Genomic DNA, 27,029 nt, shown 5'->3' with positions numbered 1-27,029 from the left:
AATACTTCCCTCTAGAGGGTATTATGAGTAGTGTATTTGATTTTCCCTGATAAAGCATTGATAAAAGGAAATAAAAGAAGCCTCTGACTAATGCGCTGAAGTGTTCCCTATTTACAATGCTAATTGTAATAGTAGTAATGCGCTCGTGTGCATTTTGATGACGGATATAATAACACAGAGTAATTTTGTTTTAATCAGCACGGCTTGCACATTGATCAGGTAGCAACAGGCATCACACGTCGTGCTGGTTCCTAGGGGAACTGCTTACTACAATGCGTTCAAGGACCACATGAACCAGATTGACTGATTGCATTTCTGTAGAGCTTTTCATTCCATAGGATCTCAACACACCTTACCTAGGAGGGCTCGTACTTCACCTCGGAAGAGCAGTGGGGTAGGCACAGCAGCCATTATACAGGTGCACCCCCGGCACACATCAGATTAGCCAGGGAAGAAGGACTTTTTCACCTTGTGAATTAAGGAAGAACTTCAGCGAGGCCAGAATGCCCAAACCCAGAGAGGTATTTAGCCAGAACAGTGGGGTTTACACCTCCTCTTCACAAAGAGCACCGTGGCATCTTTCATGAACAGAAGGGTTTTGGTCTTGTAACTGGAAGGCTGTGGCAGGTCAGATTCTGCTTTTGTACCCCACAGCGAAGTCCTTTACCAGAGTTAGTTTCAGAAAAAAACCCACCTGTATAAATAGGTGGAAATGTAATCCACTTTGGATAAAAGCATCAATCAAATAAATTAGTAATAATGATTATTTCTGTTCCACAATTTGGTACCGTGTAAGACCTTTAGATGTCCCCTTTAGATGGTGACTCAAATAGTCCTGGGAGATGTCCCAAGATGAATGGACACTGTGTGACACAGGTACATATTGACAAAGTGAAATATTTCCTTATTAAGACTATAAAGCTTACATAACAAACTGACACATGGAGGTTATGTTCAATGAATACAACTCATTATCCTTCTAAATGCTGCTTCTTTTCTCTGAGTTAATGTGAGGGGGTGGACAGCTTTCCAGCAAGCTGCAAAAAGAAATAAAGATATACCCAAAGCCCAGAGGCTCCCAGGTCACAAATAACATGGCAGCATCACATTAGCAAGTCAGTGAATACATGAATACTGTATAAGTACACTTACACCAAAAGAGTAACCTTCTGTAACATGACTTCATTGTCATGAAGCCTGAAGTTCCTATGACTTATGTTTGAAAACCATTTAAAACACCTTAAGCAGAGAGCACCTAGATAGTTTGTTTAACCAGATTTATTGTACAGCGGTACCCCTTCCAAGAGTATTGGAACACCTTTTCAACATCCCATTTATCTTATGGCAGAAACCCTAACCCTCTCCCTAATTTCAAGTGAAATTAAGTGCCGACACAAGCCTTCTTCTTCTTCAACTCTGTAAAAGTCTCACATTTTCTACTCTTATGCCTTGTATTCTTCCTAAAGAACTCAGAGCCAGTGCTTGCATGGGCTGTCCTCTTCAGAGGGGTCTGATATTAATTTTCATTTTCAACAACTGATATATTTCCAGGAAAAAAAAGTGCCATCTGAGGTCTTGTAAAAACACGTGTGTTTATATATAAGCATGTAGGGTGTCCTGAAGTCGCAGTCTGGGTTTGAGGTCAGTGTTGTTAGCTGGGGCAGAGTGCTCCACGTTGTGCTCATCGAGCACAGACTCGGCTGCAGCTGTGCTGCTCGGGGCCAGATGTGTCCAGCATGTTCCTGCAGCAGGGGAGCGCTCGGGAAGGACGGACCGGAGCCCAGAGTCAGCTGGACAGGCCACAGCGCCTCGTGCTCAGCCCTCCCTCTCCTCCTGCCCAGCGGCGCTGCTGAATCACCGCAGGGAGAAGTGCAGGAATCAGGATGCCTGACTTTTCTCGAGCTCTAGCTTTATCTGAGCACATCTTATAACTTTCCCAGAAGCTGCGCATTCAAAATGTCGTCTTTTCAGGGCTTAGAAATCTGACCTACAGTAGAAGCAAATCCACACTTTTATTCCTGAATCAGGAGATAAATATTTTAGCTGCTTAATTTTTGTGTGCACTCCGGTATAATCCAATAAACCTTTAAATAAGAATATGAGTTATGTTTTATGTAAGATTTTTATTTTTCTTTATCTGCACATTGGAACAGGTGACTTTTCTTTGCATCTATAAGAGATAAGATCATCTTGGGGGGGGTGGGCGGATGGGTGAAGACTTTTAGTTTATCACATTTCTAACCACAGAATGAGGTTTAATTTTGGAATTTGCAGTGTGGTTTCTGTACCTTTCTCACCTGTAGGCAAGCAGCTTTCAGCAGCTTACGTTTAGCCTACATCCTGTTATTCATTTGAAACTTCAAGACAGATTAACAATAAGGCATTATTGCTGCAGACATTATATAAGAGACACTGTACAAAGGAAAAACTCAAGTAAGACTTAAAGGAACACTAAATCCGTAGGGAACAGACTAATATCGCACCGCTTGAATTAATTATACTGCTGTTAAAGCTGTCACACAGTCATTCTGAGAGGTGGCATGCAGCGCTCTGAACAGACGTGTTTTATACTGGCCTTATCATGCAGTTCGTATTCACCTTTAGAAAATGGGCGACAAGCAAAAATGAAGTTGATGGAGCACGTCAGGGCTGCTGTCTTGTTCGCCGAAGAGTTTTCAGAGCTATGGACATTTGTGCAGTGCTGTGACCCTTCTTCTGCCTCCCTCTTTGTGTAGGGGCCTGATTGTCTTGAATGTCAATGACAGCTACTACCTGGAACCAATCAGAGGGCTGGAATCCCGCCATCACATCATGCACAGGACGGAGCACGTGCCGGTGGAGGGCGGGACCTGTGGGCAGCACAAACCCCACCATGTGGGCAGCGTGGCCAACCTTGCCAGCCTCGTTCAGCCTTTGCATCAAAGGGTACAGTGCTGAGACAGGTTCCCCAACACAGTGTGCTGGAGTAGGCAGAGCACTACCTTAATGACACGGGTTGGCAACCTCGGGGGTCTTGGAGGGGCTCAACACCCCAGTGGGCATCATTGGAAATGACCTGGAAGTGCATTTAACAGGAGGCACTTCTTCAGGAGGCCAAGGGTGCCAGTGGCATGGAATTAGGTATCCAGCGAAGATGTTGAATCTGGTAGCCTGGCCTCCCAGAAATGTCGGGATGAGATCCCAGATCACTTCCCCGCCATGAGCCAAGCGGCTTGTTCGTAACCTTTTTTTTTTCATGTTCTTAACTCAGCAGGTTTTAGTGGTCACCTTTAAATAACTGGTTACTAAACACTTGGTCAGATGTCATCTTGACCAGTAAAGCACCTTAGACTTAGCAGCTTAGACATCTTTTGTAATGAAAATATGATCACCCTTAGATTTCTCAAAAACCATGGTTGGAGTTTGCCTTAAAAAAAATAAAGACAGCGATCTCAAGGCTCTCTGTGAGACCCACAGCAAGCAGCACGGAGTGGTGTTTAGCAGTCTGTACTCATTCTAACAGTAGAAGCACTTCAGAAGTCCTTTTAACTGGTTTTAGGTTTTATATTAAATTTTTCCAAATACTTTGAGTGGTTGGGCTTATGTATATGTCTGAGTGTGTTCATTAAATATTCAAGTCATGAAACACAGGAGAAAAGAAATAAAGGTGGTAATTTGCACTATAGATAAAAGCACTGGGAGGAGTACAGTTAAAGAAAACAGGGAATACAACTATATTTTAATTATGCAGAAAGGAAACTTACTTTATTACTTTTATTTGCCTGTCTGCAGTATATTCAACTTTAATTAGATTAGTTTCTAGTCTCTGCTTGTAAGATCTGAACACATTTATAGTTTAGATTGCTTAACCTCTAAGAACATGCCAATAAGGAGCTTGTGGTAAACTATGAAGAGTATCTTCCTTCTTTTACCATAGTATTTTGAATATAGCAGTTACAAAGATTGCAAAAAATGAGTTTCTAACTCAGGGTCTTCTAATGTGAACTGTGACGCTGTGGGTTAGACATTCTCTCTAATTCAACCTACTATAGGCACAGTACCCAAATCCCTCCTGTTCGCTTAGCCCTGGGGCAACTCTGCAATGGACCAGAGTACTATCCAGAGTACTGTCTCAGTCAGTTTCATTGCAGAGACTGGGATCAACTGGAGGTTGATCTCCTAAGCTCAAGTATGGAAATTACTCTTTACTATAAGATCTTCAGGACTAAGGTTTTCCAGTACTAGACGTGTTATTCTAATACAGCCATGAAAGACAGAAGCACCTCAGATCTGCATTTCTGTTTAGTTCATATAGAAGTGTTTAATGAGAAATATAAAACTGATTTTTCAATCGGCAAAAAGAGATCTGTCACACACTTGAGACTCCTTCTGAATGCATGCTTTGTTTGATTTTATATTTTTTATTCTCTGAGAGCTGCTTTATTCAGGCCTTCATGACAGTCTGATAAAATGTTTCACGATGCATAGTCACTTCTTTTGAAGCATTTAATGAACTCAACTAAACCACAGACATTTTATTTCAAGAGAAAATAAACTGAGTTAGGCAGATTTTTTTTGGTACACTGAAGTACTAATATTTATGGATTTCAAGGTTCATTTCCTTGAAGACGCTGCTCTCTGCACACTGTCATTGTGAATGTGTTAATTGCAGAAGGCACTGAAGAGAGCAGGCAGTTCACACTACCTCACCAAATAACACCAAATAATAAATCTTCATAAGACCTGAAGTGAAGAGGTTCAAATGTTTTATCCTTGAGTGAAATCTGAAATTTGTTCCATACTGAGACACTTAACTTTTTATATTTTATGTTAAAAGGGAACATAAATAAATAAACAAACAAACAAACAACATGGAAGAATTAAGATCCCAGAATGAATAGTCATAAGGCAGAAAGAAACATGTTGGTGTTGACTCCAAATTATTCACAGATTTTTTTCAGCCTTTATTTGATGTGATTGCTGTCATCTGCATTTTACAGACATCATTCATTTTTAACTTTAAACAAATCATCCATTCTGTCATATTCGCTGCTTGGGTGGAACTAACCAGCAGCTGTGAGACACAAAGTGAACTCACGTGCTGGGCGAGAGAGGGAAACGGAACAGAGCAGCTGCAGGCAGATGATGGGCGTGCAAGCCAGCGTTGTGTAGGCAAACTCAGTCCTGGGCCGTAGGCAGGGGCACTGTTAAGTTTGTAGCCGAGTAGAACACAGAGGTAGAACAAAACAAAAGTTGAGGCAGGCAAGCTGAGTTTGTAATCGAAAGAGCACTGTAGTCAAACATGAAGGGGTAATCCAAAGTCGAGGTTGGAACAAAGTGGGGTCGAAAGTCCAAGAGAAAACAAACTTAATGCTGGTATCAGAATAGATCTTAAACATCCTGAACCACCTGAGGCGGGCGTGGATGTATATTGCCAGTGGGTGGTACAGGTTTCCTGTCTATGTATCCTTGGCAACTAGCACTGACTGACAGGTGAGTGGATGCATGAATGGATGCCATGGCAACCCTAGCTTGCTCCACAGCTCCACTGGGTTCATTCTGCTACTTCTGGTCAGATTCTCCCCCAGCACCTCCCACAAGGCATCTCGAAGGACACAATGTGTAGAATACCACAGCTATGCTGTACACTAACCCTACCAGCCATCCTAATGAGGTCTAACAGCTGGAGAATGGATACAGGATTGACATTAAGACATGCAACCAGCTGATTTGACATTCCAGAACTTACCACCCCATCTTGTTGTTCTTCTTTGCAATCATCAGTCATGGTACCTTGCAGATGGATAGTAGAGCTCATTAACGTGTTGTTACAGGACTAGGTTATGCACAGCGCGAACGCTTCATGACGTCCTCGCACCAAATCACATTCCACAAAATATGTGCACTGTTGTGCACTGTTGCATTTTTTTGATAGGTTTCATGAATTTTATTATCTCTTAAAAGGTTTCATGCATTGATATTGTTTCTTGGTGGATTCCTCGTGACCAGTTTTAATTTTTCTCCACTGCAAACACGGCAGTTACTCCTGAATCTACCCGTCATCTTGACCCGAACACTAACCCGAATGTGTGCATTGTGTTACATACAGTAGCATCACCAGATATTTGCGCTGCCCCTAGCAAAGAAATGATGTTTCCTCAGGAGATTTCTGTGAAATGTTTATTAAAAAGCACATATTGTCATCGTGTTTAGTCATGTCAGATCTGTTTTTTCAGTAAAGAACTCAAGTTTAAATGGAAACAGAACACTGTAGTTTGTATATGCAGTCCTATTGTATACATGTGTATTTGCACCTATAACCTGAGCTCTTAAGTTTGACACTTGCAAAACATTAGCTCTGTCTAAAGTCTTCAGTGCGTGGCTTAAATTTTTCTTCACACTGACAAACAGCCTGATATGCCAAACAGGAAGAGTATAGGTGGAAGATCTAAATTGTTTTGTAGATTGAGAATTTGTTTGGAACTACAGCTGAGAGGAAGGAGAGAAACATTTGAAGCTGTTGGCAGGTCAGGGGTATGAATGCTGATAGAAAGGATAGGACAGAGGTAGCTGAAAAGCATTTTGTTTTCAACTTGGAAGGCAAAATAATTCCATTAATGCTGTAATTCCTCTTCACAGGTGAGGAGGAATGTCTGGAGTACCACGAAGTACATGGAGCTTTTTATTGTTGCTGATAATATGCTGGTAAGCACACTGTTTTTTGCTAGAACAGAATGACTGATTTTCCTCTTAATATTCAGGGTCAAATCATGTGTTTTTACACTTTTTACACACTTCTGGTGTGTATTGATGAGTCGATGTGATCTTCACTTGATTGAAAGTAAAAAAATCATTTCTACCTAAGAGATCAACTTTTACATAGGTTGTCCATTTGAAAAATTATTAATTATTATTAATTAATTCTTATTAATTAATTGGTTTATTAGAAAAGTTTCACTTTGGTGAAAACAAACTCAATGGTTGTATTTAGACCTTACTTTATGAAAAGATTAAAATATGTTGTAATTCAACATAAAATGCAACAGAATATGCAGATTTTCAAGGCTGTGATGGATCCATCTCCCATAGTCAGATAAGTGTAGTCATTATGTCTTAAGTCTAAGAGAGTGGATGAACAGATTCTGCAAAGAATATTTCTTAACACAAGAACTTGCACTTTTAATTGATAATTGTTTGTTTGTTGAATTTACATTTATCACCTAAGCAGTTATTAAAAGAACTCTGTTTGCACTGTTTATAATGTCATATTCTTATGAATTCATCTTATTTTGATTTAGTATAAAAGGCAAAACAGTGACCTTCACAAAACAAAGCAGAGGATAATGGAAATTGCCAACTATGTTGATAAGGTAAGGAATGAGTATGATTCCTCTGAGTCACTCATATTATTTTAAGAAATTTATTACTTTTTTTCCCGCTCTGTAATTTTTCATTTCACCTCAGCATGTATCTTTTTAATAATTGGCTTCCAATAATGAAGCCAGCGGTATCTGTGTTTCTCGCATTACTTTCCTGTGCACACTTGCACTTTTTGGAGCCATAGGTGGAGAAATAGTTAGCGAGGGCCTGGGTCACTTCACAACCTCCTGTCAGTGGTCATCATGCGTGAGTCCATGTTGCGCTGTAGGCAAGAGTGTTAAAGGCTAAAATGACAGTATGTGGTTCAAAGTCTTGAACTATGATCTGTGACCTGTAGAACTTTGAGACGCTGTGTCTGTGTGAGGACAGTTTTACAGGTCCCTCAACATCCGGGTGCCTCTCATTGGTCTGGAAGTATGGACAGAGAGGGACCAGTGCTTGGTGAGTGATGAGCCCAACGCCACTCTCTGGTCCTTCCTTCAGTGGAGACAGAAGCTCAAGTCACGCAGGAAACATGACAATGCACAGCTCCTCACGTAAGTCTCCAGGTTCACCACCAGCTTCTTCCTGTCAGCCCATAGCTTATACCTGTCTGCTGATCTGTATCTAAACAATTCCCACTGAGCACCACTGTCTTCAACACTGTCATTTCCCAACACTCCCCAGTTCACGGTGTTCTGCAGGAAGGAGCTACAATCCTGGGGTTTGAGCTTACTGATCCCTATCAATTTTTTTTTCTCAGTTCAGGCTGTAGTAACTTTGGCTTCATTCCAAAAACAGCATTTGCTGTAGCTCTCTATGTGCACAGCACTCCCTGTATTATAGTACACTTCAGATATAGCATGGGCTTTGTGATCAGTGTTTGGAAAAATTACTTGTAAAATGTAATTGATTACAGGTATACTGTAAGTTATCTGTGTAAGGGATTTACATTTTAAAACTAAAGGTTGGGGGAAATAATTCTAGTAATTTATGTGGTCAGTATAGCATGTGTACAGTTAGTAAAGTAATAATTACATAAAATATTTTTTTTCCCAACTTCTTATTAATGTAATAAATAATGACCTACGCACCTAACTTGTCACTTTAATTGATTATGTTAAGCCTGGGTGAACCAGAGCTCACAGCCCTTGGATTAATCGGAAAACCAATTAAGTTCCCACAAGGAGACGCATTCCGCCTGGGGCTCACTCGGGCCGTTTGTCCCGGTTCCCTACGACCAATCAAGGGGTACTTAGGCCATGAATCCCAGTTCCACTTAAACCCCGCCACCGATCCTGTGCTCTGTCATTGAGCAGCCTTCAGACTAAGGTAGTGTGCTCTGCAGCAGTAACCTGCATCACCGAAGGATACGCTGCCTGAATCCGCCCAAAGCTCCTCCTCGTTAGTCCTGAACTGGTTCTGCCTACCAGCAATCCGTCCCCTGCTCATCCGCGGACCAGTGGCACAGTTATGTCCCAGAATCCCGTGTGGTGGCACAGCCCCCCTGTCTGCTTCTGCTCCGTACTTACAGTTCACCCCAGAATGCTTTGGGGCGCAATCAATACCAGATATTGAAGTTCAACGCTCCTACTTTTTGTATTTTCAAACCTCTGGGAGTGGACCCCCACAAAGGTGTGACTTGTTCTTTTTTAGGGGTGTCATATTTAAGGGTACGACCATTGGCATGGCTCCACTGGAGGGCATGTGCAGCCATGAGAACTCAGGAGGCATCAACGTGGTAGGTGTCAGAGATCTGAATACCTAGGTAATGTGCGGTAGCGGTTTTTGTCTTTACCAACAGTCCAAACATGCAGGAAGCGGGTTTATTCCCTGCTGAAAAGAAAAGAAAGGAAACAATGTTTCGGCTGAAGAAGGCTCCTTTCTTTTCTTTTCAGCAGGGAATAAACCCACTACCTGTTTGTTTGCAGCCTACGCATGTTGACGCAGCTCCCTACTTGAACTACTGCAGTCCAAATATACTTCAACTGTTTGAAGAGAAAAGTGAAGTGGCAAAATGTGCTTTTTTGTATTTGAAAGTTGAATCCATTCCTGGACTTGTGTGAAATGAGAATGGTGTGGTTTGCATTGAGTAGAAATTGCACTTTAAGTAGACATTGAAATAAATAAAAAATAAGAAATTGCACTTTAAGTAATGGTTAAGAAGAAGTTGTGCAGAAATTGAAGAGCTGAGAGTATAGTGGTGAAGAGCCCCTGACCACAAGTCGCAGATACTCCAATGAGAAAAGCAGCTTTTTTAAGACTGAAGGCATTTAAGCTAAAAGGTCATTTAGTAAAAAGACAGCAGTTATTAGAACCTTTCTGAGACCAAGAAAGCTGAATACAGCAGAAGAATATCAATGCGGAGTGCAGCCGAAGTGGCTCCTCCTGTCTCAGCCCTCAGCCGGACGAGACGAGCAGCTCTTGACGATGACCTCGATTTCAGGACCACTCGGACCTGCCCATCGGAGCCGCGGCCACGATGGCCCACGAGATCGGGCACAACTTCGGCATGAGCCACGACAACGACGGCTGCTGCGTGGAGGCCACGCCGGAGCAGGGCGGCTGCGTCATGGCGGCCGCCACGGGGTGAGATCCGCGCCCGCTTCCCGGTGCATTCCCGCCCTGGAGCCGGCACGGCTGCTGGCTGCGCTCACAGCGGGCCGCAGTGTCAGGCACAGTACCTAATCGGGGCGGTGTCTGCAAGCAGATGCCTGGCTCTGCTCCGGCCAGAGCTTTGGAATTTTCTTTTTCGCCCACCCCCCTCCCTGCGGCTGCTCCGAGGAAAGTTAAGAAGCTGTTCCCTGTTCCCCCCAGGCACCCTTTCCCCCGCGTGTTCAGCGGCTGCAGCAGGAGGGATCTGGACAACTACTTCAGGAAGGGAGGGGGGATGTGCCTCTTCAACATGCCCAACATGAAGGACCTGGTGGGCGGCCGGCGCTGTGGCAATGGCTTCGTGGAGGAGGGAGAGGAGTGTGACTGCGGAGAACCAGAGGTGACCGGACCAGCACTCCTGCCCACTGCACCACCCAGCATGTGTGGCTCAACCTGGTTAAAGTCACAAGCAGCAGCTGAAGTTCCTTTCCTGGTTAAAAAAAAAACACTTTTGCTTGGAAGGGCATCTTGGGTATTGACAATACTGACCTTACAACAGCCATTACAACACGTTGAAAGATTTCTTTGGCAGTATAAGAGAGCTGCCTTTTATTTTCAGTGGGGTCTTATTATTTCTTACTTTAGGAAGAAAATCACCTTTTGTGTGGGCCAAAAGTTTTATACGTGATCCATCGAGGTACAAGAACACCCAGTGATAATGATTGAGATCATTTCCTGATGGCTGAAATGCTGAAATGAGAATCTGTTTATAACCTCAACTTTCCATACAGTAGGAACAAGTAAATGTTTATTCCCTGCTGAAAGGAGAAGAAAAGAAACACAATGTTTCGGCTGTGGAGCCTAGTAGTCAATGTTCAGAGCATAAATAAAGAGAGGCAGAGAGAGAGAGAGACGCAAATAAATACACTACCTGTGTTTCTTAAAACATGTTGATGTTCATCAAATTGGCAGATTTCGGTTTTTAAACTATTTTCTTTTCCAGGAATGTTCCAACTCCTGCTGTAACGCTAACAACTGCACCTTGAAGGGAGATGCCCAGTGTGCTCACGGAGTGTGCTGTGAGGGCTGCAAGGTACTGTACTTTTATCCCAATTCTTAGTTTCTTTTCATTCTTATCTTCTGCCTACTCTGTTTTTATGCTGTTTCCATAGTTCTTCTTTTCGCACTCCTGGGCTAGCTTTCTCTTGAGCCCTCATGGAATTCACAAAAATAATAACCTAGCTGAATACCTTGTATTCATCTGGAAATACAGTATAAAATAGGAGGAAATATGATTCCTTTTGCTCCTCAGTGGGACCTAAAGTACTGCTACAGTGTGTGCACATTCCAGGATTTTCCTGAAGTACTAGGCTACAAGCGACAAGAGTAGCATTTAATACCGGGATTATTTGAGTTATGAGTTACTGCTGATCTATAGAATATCTTCAGGACATTGAAAGTACTGAAGCTCTGAAAAACCACATTCCTAACGAACTTTAGACCTGCAAAAAATAAAAGAGTTGCCCATTAAACAAACAGTAGCACTGAGGGTTCAGTCCAAACGATAATAACAATTTTGGAGGGTTCTTGAGAGCTGGAGTTCAGACCTCTGTGCATCAAATGAAGTGGGGCTGTAATTTGCCTTCATCATTGTCAGCTGCGCTGTATTCGCAGCGAGGCTGCAATTTGCCTTTGTTTCTAAGCGACAAGTGGAAGACAGTGTTCCATGAAGGTAAGATGCTGAAAGTGAGCTCTCTTGCCAGAATGCTATTGTGTTGACACTGGGCACATCCTGCGATAAGAGAGCCTGTTCTGCTCTGTTTAGAAGCAGATAGAACAGGCAGGGAAGAGAGGAAAACAAGTGCAGAGTTGATACTACGGATACTGTGTCAGAATAACAGGGAAGGCACTAAAGAAAGCAAGAAAGGGAGGCCAGTTTTGTGAATTCTTGTGTAGGAATAACATAAAATCATTAAATATTTTCATTGTTCAGTACCTCTTTACCATGAACATAGTTATTGATACCTTTTTGTGTTGCATTTTAACCTACCTACAGTATGCCTTTTATTTTTTTATGTTTTACTCTTCCATAAGGAAAAAAATGGGAAGATTCTCAAGTGTTTTTTACCATCAAACATCTCACAGGTCTCTGGACAGCTGTGCCCATGGTTAATTCCAGTGGCCCCTTAACATATAAAACCATGCTCAGCAACCCAGAAATGAATTATTATCTGGGTTTAAAAGATTTAAGAGTCTGTCATATCATGTCTTTCTGATTAATGGATTTAAATGCAATTTACATTTTTTTGTAAGTATTAAAAAGTGTGTTTAGACTTACTTTAGGGTACATCTAATTGTCTTGTAGAGTGAAAATTGTTTTGTACCAGTTCCAGCAAAACACATGCAGATGGATGTTAAGTGGTATAGAATTATGTTTTGTTGTGTACTATTCTGCAAATGTCAATGTGATTACAAACAATTGTGTGGAGATTACAGCTTAGCCGTTTGGCACCATGAAGCCTAATTGAGGGAGATTTAGAGATAGGTCTGTTCTCTGCGTGGTTACACATTTACCCTGTATTTTAAATTGGTAAAAGTTCATACTGAAGATTTTATATGTGAGGGATTAGTGTATTACCATTACAAAATAATGACATTGTGTAATTACAAAGTAACACGTACCACTCACTTACTGTATCAGGTCCTAACAATGATTTGACTATGCATGCAAATTGTAGCAATTAACAATAATTACACCCTCTATAGTCACGAAATGCCAAGTGTTACACGTCATGTGAAATCTACAGTACCTTTCTCCAGCACAGCTTGCTATTGTAGTAATAACCAGGTGGAAGACTGAGTACTGTAAGTCAACACAACTCGTTTGCACTACTCTATACATATCTTTACAAGACTGAAGGTACCTGAACCCTGCTTCTGCAGACATAGAAAACACAGAATTCGACCTGATTGCTGTGGATGAGCTCAGGTCCCTCGGCTGATACTGTACCCCTTCCCGTTCCCTGGCAGCTGAGAAGCGCCGGTACGATGTGCCGCGAGCCCGCGGGCGCGTGTGACCTGCCCGAGTACTGCACCGGAGCCTCGCCCTACTGCCCCTCCAACGTCTACCTGCTCGACGGCTCCCTCTGCCAGTACGGCCACGCCTACTGCTACAACGGCATGTGCCTCACCCACGAGCAGCAGTGCCTCCAGCTGTGGGGATACGGTAGGCCGGCGGCTTCAGGCTGGCCTTCGTGCCACAGCTGCACATGTTTCTGCAGCGTCATTGACGAGCAAGCGCACTTTACCCTTTTAAAAAAAACACCCGTGCTTAAATAGAGCACATTTACATTTATTGCAGCCCTCGGTATATTGCTAAAGCATAAGACATCCTATCTAGGCTATTACAAATGATAGTTACAGCTTTTGCTTTATATTAACAACCCATAACCCATCCTTTACTGAACACATCTGTCCTAGGTTAAATACAGAAATCACTTTAAAAATGAAGTTGCAAATGCCAGTAACTGGAAACAATAATTCCATATGCACCTTCATTTACCTTGTTCTTTAACACTTTAGGAAATTCTAGTTTAACGAATGTGAGAACATTGTGGATAGGAATGTTTTTTTTTCCTCACAAAACAGCCTTTTGATGCTTTTAGATGGTTACAGTCACAGAGGTTGTATGTACTGTAGGCTGTAGATTTTGCCATTAGCCTAGTTCTGCGGATCCTGTCACAGATCTCGCCATTTTACTCACTGATTTACAGGATTATAAGAAAGGTTACAAACGAGACGAGGCCTTTCAACACATCTGGCCCATTTGGCCAATTCATGAAAGTATTTTTATTCCTGTCATTTTTTTTTCCACTACACAGCTACTTCACCTTTGCAGGGCCCTGAGTATAGATGATGAAACGCTTTGCACCATGTAGAAAACCTAGAAAAAGAAAATCAGGTGAAAAACATGGTTAAAACTTCAAAAACCTCTCACTTGTAAAGAAGGCAGACGGAGCCGTATCCAAGAGTCAGAACTCCCTCAGCGCAGACTCAGGACATGAAAGGAGGTGGATAGAAGAGAGAACCATTTTTTTTCCCGAAGCTTGCGCCCGTCCTGCTGGAGCTTTTGTGTCTCTCCAGGAAAGCAGGCTGAATGCTGTTCCGCTGTTTGGCTGTCTTTGATCCAGGTGCTGCCCCAGCCCCCGACGCCTGCTTTCAAGATGTGAATGCCGCTGGGAACGCCTTTGGGAACTGTGGGAAGGACAGCCGGGGGAACTACATGAAGTGCGAGAAGAGGCGAGTCTCATAGAAGAAGCGTGTCGTGGCTTTGTTCGGCCCGTTTTCCCCCTCACTCGTCTGTTATCGTTGCCTCCACCCGAGGATACGGAAAAAAAAAAGAAAAGAATCATTTCAGAATCATCCTGTTTTTTCCCCTTCGAGCCCAGGGGGTTTGAGGATGCTGAGCAGCCGAGACCAGAGACCCGCGCCCATGTGCTTCTTCTCTTCTCCTTCTCCCCGCTCAGCGATGCAAAGTGCGGCAAGATTCAGTGCCAGAGCGCCGCCAAGAAGCCGAAGGGGACCAACGCTGTGCCCATCGACACCACCATCCGCGTCAAGGGCAGGGAGGTGAAGTGCCGAGGGACCTTCGTCTACACCACCCAGGAGGGAGAGGGGGACCTGCCGGACCCGGGCCTGGTCCTGACCGGCACCAAGTGTGGCGAGGGCAAGGCAAGCGCCGCGCGGCACGCGGGACGTTCACGGGCTTCATTTCCCTGAGGCGGGCAGAGGTGACCAGGGCACAGGGCAAGAGACCCTCCACCAGAGGGTCACAGGCAAACGCCTGCCTTGGAGACACACCCAGTGCTCCTTCTGCACTGAAGATACGTTCCTGAACTGTCCTCAGATAATAAAAATAATATATACTGGAAAAAAGCTCTCTCTCTCTCTCAATACATTGTGTACATCAACATTTAAGCCAAATAACAAAAAAAGAATAAAAATAATGATAAAAAAATAAATAAAAAGCACATACCTTCATGGTTATGGGGTACAGTCATCCTCAGGAAGGTATGATGAAATGGGAGAGTTGTCGATGGGTAATGTGGAGAAAAATAGTCTGAATTCAGCCTCAGAGACGGTGAGAGAACCTTCAGGCCACTGAGGGTGTTCTAGAAACTTCAGGAACCCAGGAGTCTTCTAGAACATTCAAGCACCTGAGAGTGTTCCAGAAGCTTTGAGAAGCTCTCAGGTAGGCCTGTCCAGAAACGGTGAACATGCAAAACCATGGAATGAGGAGGAAGGGGTGTACTGTGTTTCTGTTGCTGAGAGAGATTTTAACCTTGAATACTCCAGTCAGTCCAACTGTATAATACTGTAACCCTTTATTTAATGAGCTGTGCCTTTTGAGAACAAAGCCAAGTATGACCTGGCCAAGAGCCTTAAATACTATGGCTCTTAAAAGAATCAGCCCTTTTCAGAAGCTGCTGTGTTTAAGGAAACATTGGCTCACAGGTTAAATGCTAATCTATGTAGAAGAAGAAACAGATCACACAACATGAGCCACAAGCTTTAGGTTTAATGAAAGGAATGAAAACTGCTTCTTTCAACTGCAGTGAATCTAAGCTTTGCCCACGGGACAGCAGACGGGTCTCAAGCTACTGCTGCCTCTCTCCCGCCAGGTGTGTCATGATCGCCGCTGCCAGAACGCCTCTTTCTCCGAGCTGGAGCGCTGCATCTCCCAGTGCCACAACCACGGGGTACACGGCCGCCACTGCGCGCGAGTCCACCCCCAGACACGCCCACCCACAGCATGCCCACTCTGCATGCAGCCCGTTTTAAATGCGTGTGATTGTGTATTGATTCCTTCAGTATGCCAGTCATGCCAGTAAAGGGAACTATGCGATCCTAGCAGCTTCAGCTGCTAACTGTTTTGCTAAGAAAGCAGCAGGTTATACTGGACAGTTTGCTACACTTGACAGACTGAGGGAAATTAACCTTTTTGATCTCGAAGAGACCTTTTAGGGGACCATGATCTAAGTATTCAAAGTCACTGACAAAGTCATCATGAAACACGAACCACAGGACACAAGTGGAAACTCTGTGGAAGTTTATTAACTGAGAAAGGGGGCACTGCTTTACCCAGGTGTCACTGACGTCCGAAGGGACAAACCGTGGGGAGCAGGAGAGTGGAAAAAGACCCATATGCGTAGCGGCGAGACGGGAAAAAGGCCCGGGCTCATTAGTGCAAAGAGTTCAGGAATGCCGTATAGAAACCTATGCCCTCAGGGAGCGGACGTGGGGCGCCCTGGTGCTAGGCGGGTCTCAGGACATCCGAACCTCAATGCTGAGCGAGGACAGAGTGCAAGACCCGTAAATATATAGCCCAAGGAAGAGAGGGACAGGAAGGACAGCAGACCGGAAACTAGGGACAGGACAGAGAAGGAGCGCCCTCTGGCTGCAGAGGGCGTGACACCAGGTGCTTCTGGGCATCTGGAACAAGCGTAGCCACGTTATTGAAGCTGACACCCAGGCAAGAATTGAGATCCTTGGATCAATTAACTACTAACAGATGAGCCAGATATGCTGAATGGCTTCATCTCTTTAGCAGCTGTTCTTATTTTTTTTACATACTTGCCTGAATCATCTAAAATAGAAGAGATAAAACGGGGTTATTAGAAGTTTGATGTCAGTGGGCTATATACATTCTGTATGGTGTAGTTAGTGGTTTTTAGAAGTTACTATGACCTACTGTAGATCCACAGTTCCCAACCCTTGGCATTGGTCCCTGGTGCAGCCTTCAGTAACATTACTGACTGAATGGACTTCTTCGTACAGGCTGCTCTTTATCCTAGTGTTCTCACAGGAGGGGCAGCCTAGGGAGCTGCTCCCTTCTACAGAAAAGGTTGAAACACAGATCCCAGATCCTGGGAGCCGTATGGTGAAAATAATATCATTCCTGCTGCTCTGTGATGACAGTAGTGGCAAGGGCTCCATTTTTTCGTGAGTCACTACTTAAAAATGTGAAATACACAAGAAACTAAGAGCTTTCTTGATCCACCCATCCTTTCTTTGCCTACATGGAATTTTCTGAAGACCCCAAAGAAACAGAAGGCCAGTGCAAGACTTTTTAGTTTATGCTCAACAATCACTGTAGTCTAAAGAATGTCTTCTGCTGTTTTTAAAGTATACAAAATGTCTCATTTGTGCAAGTCTTACATCCATTTGACATTTTCTTGTAGTGCCTTAAGGTAATTAAATTAGTCTGGATGCTGTTGAAAGAACTGGAGTGTTTTGCTGAGAGCTTTTTACTGAAACCTTTTCTTCTGAAATTTTGCAACTAACATACAGTAGCTGTCTTAAGTAGAACCAGGTGAAGACTGACTCTGTGATGTGTTCCTTCAGGGAACAGGCTTCACATACAGCAGTGCTTTCCCACAAAATAGAATAGACTTTGCATTTCGCCATTATATTAATCAGCTCAATAATTTTAACAGAAATACCATCTCTTCAGTTATACTGACACATTGCTCATATCAAAACAATAACCTTGCTAAATGAAATCATTTGTCTGCATTATGTACACGATGCCTACGTAGAAACAAATTTCAAACTCAAATTGCAGAGACCCTGTCTAATCAGCACTCATTGAAATGACGTGTCCATTGTTTCAGGTGTGCAACAGCAACAGAAACTGCCACTGTAATGCAGGCTGGGCTCCTCCATTCTGTGACAAGCCTGGTCTGGGAGGCAGTATAGACAGTGGGCCTGTCCAGTACTACAGTAAGTCCACAGCGCGCTTCTCCAGTTCCTTGTAACATAGCATACTGGTACTGTTCAGAAATAACCCCTCACTTTCTCTACCAATAAATATGTCCTTATTATTTTATCTTTAATTTGACAGACTAGACTCTGGTTTTTCCTCCATCCTGAACAGGATAAAACAGTAAGAAATTGAATGGAAGGATAATGTTATTGCGTTATTGCTTGTAATAGCAATGTAAAAAAATCACAAGCTGTGGATTTGCCTTGAAATATGAGTATTTTTAAGAAGACGAGGCTGCCAAAGAACGCGGTGCTCGACGCCATCAAAACAGACACTGGCTTAGGAATAGAACAGCTCCAAGACCGGAAAGCGTGGCGAGAGATGGCCTATAGAATCGCCGATAGTCGGATCGGACAGACCGGATAATATCATCATCATCATGAGTATTTTTACAGAGAAAATAGAGGCTATTTTTGCATTACTAGCAGGTGATTAAGACATACAGTAAGTGAATTCACTGAAACATGGTTGAATCAGAGTGCATGGAAGAGGTGTTGCATTCTTAGATGGTAAATGCCTGCACTGGTACCATCAGCTTAGGGTTTGCAATGACAGTTTATAATGCATCAAAAAGCTATTAGCACAAAATTGTTTAATCTTAGTTTTGTTAATGAGTGTTATTAATTATTATGAATCCGTTACTACTAGTTTTTTAATGCCCTATTCATCTATTACTGGTTATAAATCATTTCTACTGTAAATGGAATCTACAGCCTATAATCTACAGTGTTGCCTGTAAGTCAATGCAGTATCAATGGCTTTTCAATGTGTTGTGAAGAAGTGCTGCTGTTTTCGACAGAACTGGTAAATATTTAGTAACAGATTAAGCAAAGTCCCTGGAGGTAGGGCAACATACAGAAGCTATCAATCTTTTTATAGGCGGGTTCCGGGAAAGCAGAATGCAGCCATAAGGTTGAAGACAAGTGCCCTCTATTTGTGACACAAGGCAAACAAAATAAAGCTTGTCTGCTCTTTGAGCTTCTGGCTAACACATGTCTTTAGTTACCACTCATAAGCTGGAAGCTCACAAAATATGTCTCTTCCCAATATCAAGAACTCACAGTCCCATGCAGGGCACTTCCTCTGTCCTCTTCTCTCTCTTTGTCTCAGGAAGCCTCAGCTTCCTGGTATTAAACCATCACCTGACCAGTCACCTTCCAACGACTGGTCAGGTGACTGAGGGGTGACAAGACACCCACCACAGCTGCCTGGAGAATGCAGTTCAGGGCAGAGCTCTTACCCTGTCTGAACATGCCTTTCTCACAATTGGTATTTCAGTCCACTGCAAGCCGCCTGTAGTAAAGTGAGGAAGATATTTATAGTTCTAAGTCTCTATAAATACAGATATTTATAGTTCTAAGTCTCTATAAATACAGTAGTGCCTTTTCCAATGCTGCGGTACAGGAATGTGTCGGGCTTGTTTTTCCAGGTCAGCATGGACTTGTGGCGGGTCTGCTCTTTGCCTTCCTTGTGGTCTTACCTGGAGTGCTGACAGCATTTTACTGCTACAAAATCAAGACATCCCCCTATCATAAGTGGCGTTCTCGGAGAGCAAGGGGCACTAATGATAGCAGGTACTGTAGTAGTTTACGATTGGCATCCTGCTGTACCTTGTTGAGGTACTGAGATCTATCTCCATGTGGCATATGGTAAAATGAACAAGAAATCTCAATTCAGACACTTTCTTCTTTTTGGAGGGCTTTAAGCAAAAGCTGAACGGGAAGCCCCCACAGTTCCTTTCTTTACTTAATCTCTCCTGATTCACTTGGCCAGAAGTGTACTGGGAATGCTGATACCATAATGTTCTTCACTTCTACTCTTTTAAAGTTTTTGTGTATTTACTCCGCAAGCACTGCCAGCTCTCCACGAAGGGCACTTCTAATGCAAACCATCCCTTAGCAGTTCTACAGAGAAAGAAGATACTGTAAGTGTTCAAAACCATTAAAGGCATTGACAAAGACAACCCAATGAACATCATCCCAAAAAATAGTGAATCACGAATAAGATGGCATAAGTAGAAACTGTATGGATGGTGCATTTAAAACTTATTTACCCAAAGGGTTGTGGAAGAATGGGAAAAGCTACCACATGATGTTGAAACTGATACCCTGGCTTCTTTTAAGACACAGTTGGATGATATCCTTGGGTCAGTTAATACTAACTACCAGACAAGCTTGATGGGCCAAATGGCCTCCTCTTCTATGTGTGTTTTTATTGCGAAACATATTATGCAAAGATGGAACATTTCTGAAACATATGCATGATAAGTTTGGCACTTGAACAATGATGTTTCTCATTCTGTACCAACACTGGGCCTCGGATGTCAAGGAGGGACCTCTTACAGTGAGAAACGTAGCTGTTGTATCCAGTGACCCTTGGCATGTCATCTGGAGAAATCGTGTCCTTTGGGTGATTTGACTAACCCAGAATCTACCAAATAACCTACAACCAGAGTGAGACTGAAACCCTCACCTGCAGATGCAAATTGTTTTAGACAAAGTCAATTCGTTTCTTTCACACTGTGGCATTTTGCCACTTAATGGCGGATCCACAGGGATGGGTGGACAACTTAAATTTACTTTACCGTTTCACTTTCAGGAAGAAGGATGTGTCTGATGAGAAGATAAAAAACGGACACTTCAGCCACCCATTCCATCTGAAGGTGATGGGGTCATCTGGCAAAACAAGCAGTTCAAAGAAGGTCAGTCTGTCCTCTACCCGCCTTGTAGTCCCACATGTTCAATATTTTTGCGTTTGGTCAATGGGAGGAGATTGAACTGTAATTAACAGAAGGTGGTACAAAGAATGAGAGTTTCAAACTACGAAATCAATGGTTATTTACATTGGAACTAAAAATTACAGGGCTGAATCTGACTCGCACATTGCACAACCACTTAAGAGAAAATGGATGTCAATTCAAACAGGCCTCTTTGTACATCTGCTGGAATCTCTGTTATTGTACTTACTATCATTATGCCTTATTTTCTTTTTTAGTTTTATCTTAATGTTTCTTGACATCTGCCATGCAGAAAGCACAATAAAATTAAGAATCCTTCTGAAAAACAATTACAGGAGTTGTAATGCAAAATGTACCAAAACACCAGTCCCAGTGTTAAGATGTTGCACGTGCTTAAGGTTAAATCAATAGGAATCACATTGTTTATTTTAAAGAAAACGATTATGTGACAAGCTAGGGAAATTATAGTATAGGATGGCATATACAGTTGTGAGAAAACGTTTGTGAACCCTTAGGAATTATATGGATTTCTGCATGAATGGCTCCTAAAATGTGATCTGATCTTCATCTAAGTCATAATAATAAATAAAGACAGTCTTATTTAACACACAACACACACAACATTTTACAGTCCCTCCCTCTGTCAGTCAGAGCCCTGCTGTGCGACATCTCCAGCCTCGCTGGGCTGCCTCGCACACCCTCTGAAAGGCAGCGCACATGTTCCCTACACCTCCTAGGTGGTAAACGAGGGGTGTGACCGGCTGTCACGGCTCGCTTCTCATCAGCTTTGCTTTCGCAGCTTCCTCACACGAGTAAGGAGGCGGTGCCTCTGAGACCTGCTCCCGGGCCAAGTGGGTCCCAGCCTGTCAACATCGTCCGCCCCCTGCGGCCCGCCCCCTCGCCCAGCCCCCAGGCGCCCAGGCCGGCCCTGCCGCTGGGCAAGCCCCCCGCTACGCCCCCCAAGACCCCAAACCACGTGCACAAACTTCTCCCTCCAAAGAAGCCACTACCTGTCAGCCCTGCCCGCACACCATTGGTAAGTCCACCACAGTATCTTCCAGAAATCCCTGTTCGTGATGGGGGCTGGTACTGTACATGCCATTCAGAAATTCAGCTGGCTATCAGTACGAGTGTAATTGGTAACAGGGCTAGTGTAGATTTACCATTTTAAAGTGCTTAAGTTTTTTTGTTGTTGTTGAGATACAAATGTTTGTTTATAAGCATCTTTCATTTAATTTAAAAGACTGTTTTAGACTCCTAATTTATACAGCTTACTGTATGTCAGCTGCTTGACTTCTTGAACTTGTACAACCAACAGGCCTCCCGGTTTAAAAACTGAAGCTGTTTCTCAGGGGCATGAGTGTGTTGGTGTTCTCCATTGGGAACCATGGCTGGTGTCATAGCTCTTTATAAAAGTTTGTGCTGATTAATTATCACTGTAATTAGTGGAGTACCACATGGATCTGTAGTGGGTCCACTGCTGTTGCTAATTTATAACAGTGATTTATATTCTGTTAGTTATATTTGTTGCAAATTACAAATTAGGAGGATATGCAAAAACTGTAGAAGCAAAGATTCTCTCCCATCACTTACTGTACCATTTTATGACAAGCCACTTTTCTTTTATCATCTCTTTCCATAATGTTTGATTATCTTTTAATTCCACGTGGCTAGAGAGTGGAGTTTTGCAGGAAAAAACTGAAAGAAGAGAAGCCGAACAAAAGAGGGACTGATCAATATAACTCCAGTTCTTAAATCTTCTGCCTTGTTTAGCTGGTGTCGGAGCTGCAGCCCAGACTGTCGGCTTCTGCGCCTCAGAGACCTCTGCCCCTGAACCCCTCCCCGACTCGAGCCGTCCTCACAAAGCCTGCCAACGGGCTGCTGGTGATGATGCCACCTGCAGCAACCAAACCTGTGGGCAAAGTAGCTGCCATTCCCCCTGCTAAGCCAGTCAAGTGAGTTCAGATATTTAGATCTGGGGCTGTATTACTGGGCATATCCCCCTTGTTTTTCATTTACTAGATTTTTTAAAAGTAAAATAAATGATTATGTACTGTAAAAATGTCCTAAAACATTTTTGTAAGTTTTGTTCTCTCAAAACTAAACACTGAAAAAGATTCACTCCCATTCTTAGCAGCTTTTAAAGCATTTTCTTCAATATATGTCAATTCAGGACCATGGCCAGTGGTCGATATTTTGTTAAATGTGTACATTATTTGTCAGATTAAATACCACACACTCTACTGAAGTTAGTTTTAATGTAAAATGATTTTTGCAATAACATTTCTATATTAATTATTTTATCTTTTTCAGGCCAGTACCACCTCAAAAGTAAGTTTCTCATCTTTTTTTCTTTTCCTTTTCTGTAAGGCATCCATTTTGCACAAGAGAGCCATTCAATGAAGCATGCACTCTCCATGGATCATAAGACTTTCAATACAAAAGTGTTTTTATTAGCATAGAATTTATTGCTCTCACAACTGGAAAAAAAACATTTTCCAGCTAATTTATTGCTCATCTACCTTCACAACAAATTTGCAATTTCATGTTTTCTAAAAGGGTGATGCGCATTGATGCCTCACAGCACTGGGGCCCTGGGTTCATTTCCAGAGTTTATATGTTCTGCCCGTGTTTGCATGATTTCTCTCCCACAATCCAAAGACATAGTGGTAGGTTAGCTGTCTTCTGGGAAAATTGGCCCTGGTGTTTCTGTGTCTGTTCTGAGATGGACTGGAGTCTCGTCCAGGGTGTATCCTACCTTGAACTCATTGCCCTGGTTACCTCTTGACTTAAATTAATGAATCCTTTGAAAAAAACTAACAAATACTAACAAATGTTTATAGTGAATTTGTCAGAAAAGTTTATTTCTAAGTTTGAATAAACCCTTTATTATGCGATCGAGAAGAAAATTGCTGGCATATTACATGAATCTGGGCATGTGGCTCTATAAAGTCATCATTACAAGGTTTAACAGACTAAAGTAGCGGCAACTGACGCAGAGAGCAACACGGTTTATCTCCTCTTTCCTCTATTTTGTAGACCCGTACCAGTTGCCAAACTGAGCACAGCCTCATCCCCATTTCGAAAATGACCTTCAGAGAAAACCTGCCAGGACTGCGATCAGCCTATTTGCACTATACAACAGCACAGCTGGAGGGCAGGAGTTGTCGAGCCTCCCCAGCTGTTGACCTGCGTGTGCCTGTGGGGGAGCAGGAGGGGACCCGGAGCGATCAGTACTGAACATCTTTAGCAACCCTCCCCACCCCAGGAGGCCAGCAATCTCACGGACATGCCTGTCCCACAAAAGATGACATGGGTTTGCACTGAAGAGGGCAAACTCCAGCGGGCCCACGTGCCAATCACTTGGATTTTTAGCTAGTTTTTTTTTTAAAAAAGATGTTTGTGTTGTGTGCCAAAGACTTCTTCCTTTTGCATTTTTTTTGCGCGATTTGTTACTGTACTAGGGTTTGAACAGTTTTATAAAACCCACCGGTTTCAGCCATTCGCTAAGCCTCTCCTTCAATTTACATTCAAGCTCTTCCAGGTGGATAAAACGCACTGTCAGTCCACAGCAGCTTGGCTACCCAATTTGAAGATTTTGTCAACGTATCCATGTTGAAAAGAATGCATTTCAAACTTGGGCCTATTGTATATCTTTACCGTGTTTTATTTTTTTAAGATTTAAAACTTTGTTTTCAATACTGGTCTTGTCATTTGCGCTGAAATGGACACTTTTTTTCTGGCAATTTTGGCAGAATAGCTTAAAATGCTGCACTGCTGGTTTATGCATTACAGGAGATGTCCTGTAATGATCTTTTATGGAGGTGCAACCCTTTCCATTTTATTAGTCCACATATCAAAATATTTGGGTTTTTTCTCCAAGTGGTGGTAAAAATGGTCATTTATGGCTCTTGAGCTATCTTTCTGCTGAGGAACAACAGTTCATGTGGTACGATGGAGTATAAGAATTTTGTAAAAGGTTGTTCTTTCAGCTTGAATGAAATGTGCTCTTACAATTTAAGCACTTCAACTGTTCTCACGTTTTGTGTGAATGATTTCAAAACAAGAAGAATCCTTAAAAAAAGTTAAAAATGAAATGTTAAGAACTGACACTACTTGGGTTTTCACAAGAAGTTGAAAATGTCAAAATGTTTCCAAGTTTTTTGTTTTCAAATATTTAGGTTTTGGACATCACCAAAAGTACCTGGGCACCAAGAAACCTTGTTAAACCAGGTTTAAAGAAAAAGAGAATACATACATTCTATAAAAGAATAAATAATGGGAACTTCGTAATGTGGTCCTTAATCCTTAATTTCACCATTGCTTAACAATGGCATAAGAACCTGGGTGCCAAAGTTGAAAAACTGCCCGTTCTCTTGCCATGCTTATTAAGGAGAGGGACATGGAAGAAGTACGTTAAGCTTGAGTGTTATGTTGCTTTATGACTGTATATAGACAGAATGGAAAAGTGCATGAATGTTTTTAAATAGTCCTGAATGCAAACAAGACATGAACATTTGGCCCATCAATCTCATTTTCTTTATTTCCTAACAAATAGCTAAAAGATACAAGGGCCTTATCCAGTTGTTTCGTAAAGGAAGCCAAGGTTTTGGCTTCAATAACATGGCTGGGCAGCTTGTTCTATTATTCCCTCCACACTTTGTGTAAAGAAGTGCCTCCTGTTTGTGGTTTTAAATGCAGTTCCATGTAGATTTCCCTTGTGTCTTCTGACAGATGTTCCACTGTTCCACCAGATCGACTGTCAGTGTTTTCCCACTCCTGCATCAGGTCCCATCATAATCTTTTCACTTAGGAATTGTTTTATATGTACAGTATACAGTTCAGCCAAGCCCAGACAATCAAGTTGCTTATTCACAACTTTTGTACTGTAGAACTCTACCAGGATATATCTTTAAGAAGGAAGTGATTTTCAGTCCTGGGACACAAAGGTTTTCTAATCCATCACAGCAGCACGCCAGAGATCCTGGTCAATTTCTGCAGGCTGTGAAGCTTGACCAAGTTTGTATCAGAATCCCATTTTCAGCAGGGAAATGAAAATGTGTTTACAGTTTAGTTGTATTCAATCACTGTAAAAATGCTTTTTTAATAAATAGGAAGTCTGTTGTACTATTTTATAAAACAATGGCCATGAACAAGATGGTCTCCTTTGTTGTGCAACAGCTATCCATATGTGATTCTTTCTTTATCTGTTCCTGGTTAATATGAAATGTTAAAAAGTCACCGAGGCATGCTCCCAGAAACAAACAGGGTTCTTTTACATGATGAAAGCTCACATCATTAGAATTGAGCTGGATCACATTCACAATCTGCAGCCATTCCAGCGTATTTCCAGAATTCATTTCTGCTGAAGATTTTTTATCATCACAAGAGGGCACTGTCCCACCACTGCCACCTTATGTCATTGATCCCCCCATTTCATTTGGAGCATGATTCAGGGCCCTCGGCACTTGAAAACACTCTGCTTCGACATGGAATGAAGAAAACAAAACCCAGGCTCTTCATCCAAGCTCTAACTCAACTTCTTCTTTCACTCTCCAAAATTGTAACCAGGCACCTAAGCTGCTTGTCCACCCCAAAAGATAAATCTCTCTCTGAGATCAAAAGAAACTTTTGCCCGTGTCACTGGGCTCATCAGTTGGTCACTTAACCTCCTGCTGCGAACACACAACTGGGAATCTCTTGACTTTCCATCCAGCAGGGTTGGGCCAGTTCCTTGGATGCCACAGCTTCCATATTTTATATATCACCTGACCAATTGTCTTCTACCAATTAGTCAGGTGACTAAGGATTGCTTCCTGGGGAATGTAGTTCAGACAGGAGTCTCTGTCCTATATGTACCTATTGCACACTGGAGCTGTTGACAGTTACAATCTCACTTTTCAAACACATCGAAAGACTGAGCACTAGCTTGCTGCTTTTAATCCCGTTTTAGCCAGATAATCAATCTACAGGTGGGAGATCTAAAATCGTGTACAGTTTAAAAGTCCCAGACAGCTTCTGCTTTGGGATCAACTGGTGCTTTTGTTAATATTTTTTTTTTGTCTGAAGCACTCTTTACTTGACTATTGTATCTAAAATTGAAACTGACTATGTGCTAAATGAAAGCCAGTAGTGACTGATAAAATGTGTTTTGCGTGTTTGTGTCTAATAATTATTGGATACTCAAAATACAGATCAACCAACACCCTACCTATTCTTCTTACAATGTGCAAGCCACAAGGAATGGCTGAAGTGGTTGATATCATCTTCATCACTACAATCTAATTTGACTAAGCAGTGCCAACATCTACTAAAGAAACCTGAACATTCTACATTATTGTCCGCATTTCACTGGCATCTAGTCAACTAGCATGACATCTAGTCAAGTCTTAGTCACTGTAAGTGCTACAGGAAGACATGTAACACAATGTTGTGGAGATGCACCATGGATTACCATAAATACATGAGGAATTTAGTAAACATCTGGGAATTTGGCAGCAAAGCAAATGGCATTTGCTTGTGCAAAAGAAAGCT

General features: G+C 42.5%; 1 protein-coding gene across 1 annotated transcript in view; it reads left to right on the top strand.

The window, feature by feature from the left end:
• adam19a (ADAM metallopeptidase domain 19a) overlaps positions 1–25,024 on the top strand; it is a 124,932-nt gene extending 99,908 nt beyond the window's left edge. The window contains exons 6-24 of the mRNA XM_069187369.1: positions 2,736–2,925; positions 6,619–6,684; positions 7,278–7,349; positions 7,729–7,895; positions 8,995–9,079; positions 9,785–9,927; positions 10,156–10,333; positions 10,937–11,026; positions 12,964–13,159; positions 14,124–14,232; positions 14,460–14,664; positions 15,615–15,692; positions 17,607–17,715; positions 19,188–19,332; positions 20,357–20,459; positions 21,295–21,531; positions 22,269–22,450; positions 22,809–22,826; positions 23,535–25,024. Of these exons, the coding sequence (XP_069043470.1) occupies positions 2,736–2,925; positions 6,619–6,684; positions 7,278–7,349; positions 7,729–7,895; positions 8,995–9,079; positions 9,785–9,927; positions 10,156–10,333; positions 10,937–11,026; positions 12,964–13,159; positions 14,124–14,232; positions 14,460–14,664; positions 15,615–15,692; positions 17,607–17,715; positions 19,188–19,332; positions 20,357–20,459; positions 21,295–21,531; positions 22,269–22,450; positions 22,809–22,826; positions 23,535–23,586 (2,425 nt within the window). The 3' untranslated portion in view covers positions 23,587–25,024. The remainder of the gene's footprint in view (positions 1–2,735; positions 2,926–6,618; positions 6,685–7,277; positions 7,350–7,728; positions 7,896–8,994; positions 9,080–9,784; positions 9,928–10,155; positions 10,334–10,936; positions 11,027–12,963; positions 13,160–14,123; positions 14,233–14,459; positions 14,665–15,614; positions 15,693–17,606; positions 17,716–19,187; positions 19,333–20,356; positions 20,460–21,294; positions 21,532–22,268; positions 22,451–22,808; positions 22,827–23,534) is intronic.
• Positions 25,025–27,029: the final 2,005 nt, after the last annotated feature.

The sequence above is a fragment of the Lepisosteus oculatus genome, chromosome 1, assembly GCF_040954835.1.
Source record: "Lepisosteus oculatus isolate fLepOcu1 chromosome 1, fLepOcu1.hap2, whole genome shotgun sequence".
Taxonomy (NCBI): Eukaryota; Metazoa; Chordata; class Actinopteri; order Semionotiformes; family Lepisosteidae; genus Lepisosteus; species Lepisosteus oculatus.
The sequence above is the reverse complement of the archived record's forward strand: the minus strand, read 5'-3'. Positions and strand labels throughout refer to the sequence as shown.